General features: G+C 41.5%; 1 protein-coding gene across 10 annotated transcripts in view; it reads left to right on the top strand.

Annotated features, from left to right (window-relative positions):
• Ldb3 (LIM domain binding 3) overlaps positions 1 to 5695 on the top strand; it is a 66029-nt gene extending 60334 nt beyond the window's left edge. For all 10 annotated transcript variants that reach the window (XM_029541380.1, XM_029541383.1, XM_029541382.1 and 7 more), the window contains one exon: positions 2911 to 5695. In XM_029541380.1, the coding sequence (XP_029397240.1) occupies positions 2911 to 3000 (90 nt within the window). In that variant the 3' untranslated portion in view covers positions 3001 to 5695. The remainder of the gene's footprint in view (positions 1 to 2910) is intronic.
• Positions 5696 to 6823: the final 1128 nt, after the last annotated feature.

The following is a 6823-nucleotide window of genomic DNA, read 5'->3' as shown; positions in this document are numbered from 1 at the left end:
AGAGAGAGAGAGAGAGAGAGAGAGAGAGAGAGAGAGAGAGAGAGAGAGAGAGAGAGAAGAGAGAAGAAAAAAGAAAGGCTATAAGACTAAGATCAGGGTGAGCTTCCAACACATGGGCCTTCAGGAGGCAAACTACCTCCAAATCATAACACCTGGTTCATTCAACACTGCTGTTGTAATCCATGTAATCCAAGTATAACTTCCCCAACTGGGCCATTATGAAGCCCCTTTCCAACCTTTGTTTGAATGGGTCTCAAGCTCAACACGGAGCAAAATTTTTTCTACCCAGAAAAGGTTTGAGGATTCATCTTAGTTACTTTTCTGTTGCTGTGATAGTATACTCTGATAGAGCAACTTAATAGAGAAGAGGTTTTATTTTAGGCCATGATATAGTCCATCCTGGAGGGAAGTCAAGGCAGAGGGTGGTGGGAACATCTGATCACAGTCAGAAGAGAGTGATGAATGCATCTTCTCTAAGACACTGTCCATGCCTAGGGAATGGTTTCACCCACAGTTAAGATGGGTTTTCCCACATCAATTAATGTAATCGAGACAGCCCCTCACAGGTGATTCTAGATTCTGTCACATTGACAACAGGCTTATTCAGTATCTAGATGTAGCCTCCAAGTCTGCTCCCCAATAGGGATGGCTCAATGGAATGGGGCCCATCCCAGTCAGAGTGACTTCCAAGCCAACTCTTACATGTTAGCATTTTGCCCACATGGGGTCTAGTTACTGGAAACCCCCCAACACCTCAGACATTTCAGAGGATTACCTCTGTGCAAAGCCAAAAGTGCAGAGTCATTTCAAGTAAATACAGTCTAGTTTGCTGAGGTATTCAGGAACAAGAAGCATGGCACTAGGTTCTTACAGCCCTGGACATAATTCCCAGCTCTACAGTTTACCAGGTATGTGAGTAAGTAAAAACATCTGGGCTCTCTGAGCCCCAGTTTTTAAATTATAAAATGAAGAAAAGGCAGATAGATCTACCCCCATGAAGTTTTTGTGAGAATTAAATAAGCCACAGTGACCTCAGCAAGGATTAATTTGGTCCCTTCTTTCCAGAATGTCTTCAGTTTCAGATAATACTCTATCTCTTTATCATGGAGACATATAACTTTATATACATATATACATGTCTATATATGTATATGTGTATGTATGTGCGTTTCCTTAATGTACTTTTCCATGCTTGACTGGTCTTTTTCCCCCCATGATAGCATCCCATTGAAATTTGTAACACAAAAATGTATATGATTATCTTCCTTCTGAAAGAAATTGTATCAATATGTCCCTAGTAGTAAATAAATAGGCATCATTCCCTTTGGACACTTTTGAATTTTTTCTTGATTGGGTAAATTTTTTTCTTTACTTTTTTGGTTACCCTCATGAAATGTTAAGGGTGACAAGATATTGAGGTTTTGTCTTATCTAGTTCGTTATGTTAATAGGATGGTATCTCTGAGAGATCTTTTCTCCTTCCACTTAATTATTTAATGAGTTCAATCTTTTATGCTTTCTTAGTTTACTAGTAGTATTTCCTTAAATGTTAATCCATTTTGTGGGCATTGACTTGTTAACTAGTACTGGTTCCATATATACTTTGGATAGTGCTGCAACCTTGCATGACTTAGGGATTGAGCTAATTAGTGAAACAAGGAATGGAGAAACAACAGGTACATACATGTACAGAAAAGCTGGGATTGGGTGGGCCATGCTCTCTGATGGAGAGGCACCAGCAGCGGTTTGGAAACTGAGTTTATTTTATACGTCTGATTAAAGAGGCCAGGTTATTATATACAGCTAAACAAAGAGACATGTTTAGCTAATATCTATAGGGGAGCAGTCTCAGGCTGTACATATCCAGAAGGAAGCTATGGTCCACATTTCCCACACATGGTCTGTGTCTTAGCTAGGGTTTCTATTGCTGTGAAGAGACACCATGACTGTAGCAACTCCTATAAAGAAAAACATTTAATAGGGGCTAGCTTACAGGTTCAGAGGTTTAGTCCATTATTGTCATGACAGGAAGCATGGTTGCATGCAGGCAGACATGGTGCTGAAGAGGTAGGTGGGAATTCTACATCTGGACCATCAGGCAGCAGGGAGAGAGAGTAACACTGGGCCTGGCTTGATCATCTGAAACCTCAAAGCCCACCCTCAGTGACACACTTCCTCCAACAAGGCCACACCCCCTAACAGTGCCACTCCTTACAGGCCTATCAAGGCCAATTTCATTCAGACAACCATAATCTGGACACAGACCAGGGGATACATTACCTTTTTACTGAGCCTGACCAGGGGACATCTTTGCAATTCCTATGGATCTGCATCATTGGGGTCCTTTTGTTGCCTGTGCCCGTGTCAATGATACATGTTCAATTAGGACATATATCACAGCATAGCATTAATTAGACATCTTTATTGCATATATTCTCTGTTCCACTAGATTTAATTCATTTGAGTTTCAGTCCATGCTTTTAAAAGTCTTTTATTTGGGTATTTATTTATGTGTTTACAGACAGAGTCTCGGTAGCTCGGGTGCCCTTCTCCTAACACCTCACCAGCATAGGATTAGAGGCATGCCCATCAAGCCTGGTTTATGTGGCTCTGGGAATCAAAGCCAGGACTTTATGCATGATGGCCATGCAACTGGCTACATCCTCGACCCCCTGGATGTCTTCATGTTAGATGGTTCAACCTACATGATGGCCATGCAACTGGCTACATCCTCGACCCCCAGATGTCTTCATGTTAGATGGTTCAGCCTACATAGTTGGCTCAGTCATTAGACTTTTGTAGCAGAAGGGATTTAAAAAAAAAAACAAAAAAAAAAAACCCAGACTTTGTCTTCTCCTGTTTAGGTGCCACAGTGTATTTGACTAAAAGGTGACTCTGTTTTCCCTCCCAGGTCTGCCACGTGAATCTGGAGGGTCAGCCATTCTACTCTAAGAAAGACAAACCTCTTTGCAAGAAGCATGCACATGCCATCAACGTGTAGGAGCCCAGAGTGGCTGGTGTGGGCCAAGCCCAGGCTGCTCCTGCTACTGATGACGAAGGAGTCAAAGAAGCTGATGTTGTTTCTTCTGGGAGGGAAGGGGGACGAGAGAAAATGGTTGAGCCCTTTTGAAGTCTAACTTTAGTCTTTTCTTGTACACACAGATTGTGTATTATTGTAGTTCAGACTAGAAGCCAAAAGAAGATTCTAAACCCAGCTAGTAATTAATCCACGGCTGGAATTGGACTTCAGATTCTGGAAAAATGACTCCAAGAAATCAACAGCACAAAACAAAAAAGCAATGTTCAAAAATCATAGACTCCCTGGCCATGTCTGTTGCCACTGTGGGGACAGAGCCCTGGGCAGTTATGGAGGAGCCAAAGCATGCAGCAGAGCTCTGGAGCGATCCTTGGCAAGCACAAGGATGTGCCAAGCAATGTTTGCTGTGCGGATATTTTTAGAGCAGGCACTGAGAGCTCCTTAGCTAAGACCCATTGGGCTTTCCTCACCAAAAAAGGAAGAGTTGCTCCATTAGCATCACAGAGCTACCTCTGCACATCAGACTTCAGATGTTGAACCAACTTGAAACATGTAAGGGGAGCCCAGACGTTTGAAGCAATGGCGGGCCACAACTGGGCAAGTGAAAAGACTCCGGAGAGGTCTTTGCCAAGGACAGGGGAGAAAAGATGCGCTTTCTGTGCATCACCCCCCCCCCCCTTTCCATCTGAAATATCTAAAGTCCCTGGAAGGCTTTGCTCCTTTTTGAATTGTTAAGGGAAAGTGAAATTGGGTTTCTCCAGTTTTGCTTTACAATGTATCAGAAGAGGTTTGAAAAGGACTGTGGGTAGGGTTTTAGCCTTTGTTTTGCTTTAAGAGGGTTCTGACCAGGAGTGTTCTGTGCATGTATTTCACCCCCTACCCACAACAGCTCATGAACAACGTCTTCCTCAGCCCCACCCTCAAATAGGCTCAGTGGGAAAAAGAGACAGCATCAAAGGGGATGGTAGAACAGGCTCCCGAGAGCACCTGTGCACATGCACATGGAGAGGATGGTCTGCTAACCTCAGGAAGAATACATGGGCTGCAGGACCTCCCACCTCCAGAGCTGCACCATCCTCTTAACCTGATCCTCTAAGTGCAGCATAGGAAGTATATACTCATGCTGACTGATGCAAGGAGGAAACGCCGCATTTGCCATTTGGGCCAATATTTTGAAAATAGTTGAATGGCTTTAGAATATTTATTGAAATAGACCTGGCCTTCAGACTCTTTTACAATACAGGTGGCTCTTTTACATATACATGGAGTTAGGTAAGCTTGGTAAAGCTGTTTAGCAGTAAAGAAAGTGGCTTCCTTTTTGGGTTTCAGGATGGATGTTCATTGAACATGGCATTGAAGCAGGTTGTGTGTATGTGTGTGTGTATGTGTGTGTTTCTCACTGGAGCACAGTATGTAGGCACTCTACCAACCCACTGCCCTTCTCTCCTCCAGCCTGCTTTGGATTTTTCGCTTTGCACGTTTGAAGTGCTTATAGGAATGCATTCAAACTCTTCTTTTGAGAACTAAGACTTCCAAGAGACCATCATCTTACTTACAGGTCTCCTCCCTGGAAGACTCTGAGTTAGTTAGATATTGTGTAGTAGGAAGTCCACAGTTAGTTTGGAATCACCAGTCCCGCCCAGGCAGCACCAGGGGAGGTCAGAACTATGCTCCTACCAAACAGCTCTTCTTTACTTTTTATGCAAAGCTCCAGGCTGGGTGCATTCTGCTGGGACAGCTGAGAGGTTTATCCAGACATGCAGAACAGTACCTTGTGGAGTCTGTTATTTTTGGAAAGTTCAGATATTCAGGGACAAGAAGCTTGCTGACTAAACAGAAGGCTTCTAAGCAGTTGATTTAAAAAAAAAAATCTATTAAATGATCAGGAACTGATCTTGAGGAAGGGAAATAAAAATCCCTACCATTACATTTCCAAAATGTCTTTTTAAAGGTTTTATACATGATCCCAGACACTGCTCCTGTGTAATCATTATCCTTTTTTGTAGGATCCTTAAGAAGAAAATCAAAATATCCCAAAGGAAAGCATCACCATTCTCCTATATTAAATAATTTTAAACAAATATTTAATAGCTTATATATATTTTAAAATGACTCTTATTTTTTAAATACAAAACAACATTTTAGAGGCTGGGTGTAATTCAGTGGTACAGAAATTTCCTAGAATTTAGGATTCTCTAGCTTTGGTCCCCAGCACTGCCAAAAACCAATATAAAGGTAGCAGAGAAGAAGCCAGTTTCAAGAATGGTCCACAGGGTGAGCATGCATAGTGTTAAGATTCAGGCTGTATGTCCATAGGTTAACATCACATCTTTCCTGTGACAGCAAACGGTTTTTACTAGTGCATAGGAGGAATAGAGTTTGTCTTGTTTTCTTATTCTTGGCATTAATCTAATATACTGATAAACACTCACCTTTTGAGTAGAATGGCTTGTATTGGCAGTGTTTGTGTTAGCAATCTAGCCTTTGTAATGTGAACTTTCAACCCCAGCATTCTTGCTTTGGGGTCTTCTTCCTTTCTTTTTGGTAAGTTTTCTGAAGTTGGACTATAATATGTTAGAGGTGTGTGTAAAACTATTTTGCATGGTTTTCCTTTTCTTTATTTTCCTTTTCTTTCTTCTTTTTGGTCCGTGTGGATTCTTTTTAGCAAAATAAAATTCAGAAAAAAAAAAGATGTACAAATGCTGATTTTTATTCTGGGTAAAGTTCTTTCATGTGTCATTAAAAAATAGCTGACATCTAGAGGCTCATAAATAAAAGTATGAGACAAACTGTCCTGTGAATAAGGGACCCTGCTCACTCAGTCTGTGGCACATCAGCAACTTAATCGCTTTATGTAAACAAAGTTGTATGAATAACACAGATGTTTTATATGCAAAAATAATTAATAAGCTGAAGAATAGGCCTTGCCTTGTAGATTTGGAAAGGTGCGTTTAGTTAGGTGGTTCAATATGGTTCAATATTTAATATTTAGTCTCATGATACAGCCTCTGCCTCTTCAGTCCTGATGTACAACAGATCATGGACTACAGACCCGGCACATGATCAGATTCTTTTTTAATTGTTATTTCATTTTATAACTTGTAGTGTGTATGTGTAGGTGTGTAAGAGCACATGTGCCATGGTGTGTGTATAGCGTCAGAGCACATGTGCCATGGTGTGTGTGTAGGGGTGTGTAAGAGCACATGTGCCATGGTGTGTGTATAGCGTCAGAGGCCAAGTTTCAGGAGTCTCTTTCCACCATGTGGGTTCCGAGTACTGATTCAGGTCATTGTTTTTAGAAGCAAGTGTCACTACCCACTGAGCCATCTTGATAGTCTAGATTTATTTATTTTTAAATTTATCTATTTAAAATTTTTCTATTTATTTTTATTTTATGTGCACGAGCACTTTGCTTGCATGTGTGTATGTCCATCATTTGCCTGCCTGGTACCTTTGCAGGTCAGAAGAGAATGTATGATCCCTGGAACTGGAGTTACTGATGGTGGTTATAAGCCACCCTTTGGGTGCTGGGACTTGAACCACTCTGCAAGAGCAACATATGGTCTTCACCACTGAGACATCTCTCCAGCCCCAACTTTAAGATTTATTTTTTATTACTTTTTATCTCTGAACATATGCATGTGCCTGGGTATGTATGGGCATGTGAGCATAAGTTCCAGTAGAGTCTAGAAGAAGGAATTGGATTTCTCTGGAGCTGGAGTTATAAGGGGTCATGAACCACCTGACTTGGGTGCTGGGAACAAACTCGGGTCCCCTATAACAGCAG

Source organism: Mus pahari, chromosome 8 (genome assembly GCF_900095145.1).
Source record: "Mus pahari chromosome 8, PAHARI_EIJ_v1.1, whole genome shotgun sequence".
Lineage (NCBI taxonomy): Eukaryota > Metazoa > Chordata > Mammalia > Rodentia > Muridae > Mus > Mus pahari.
Note: the sequence above shows the minus strand (reverse complement) of the source record. Positions and strands in the feature narration are given on the sequence as shown.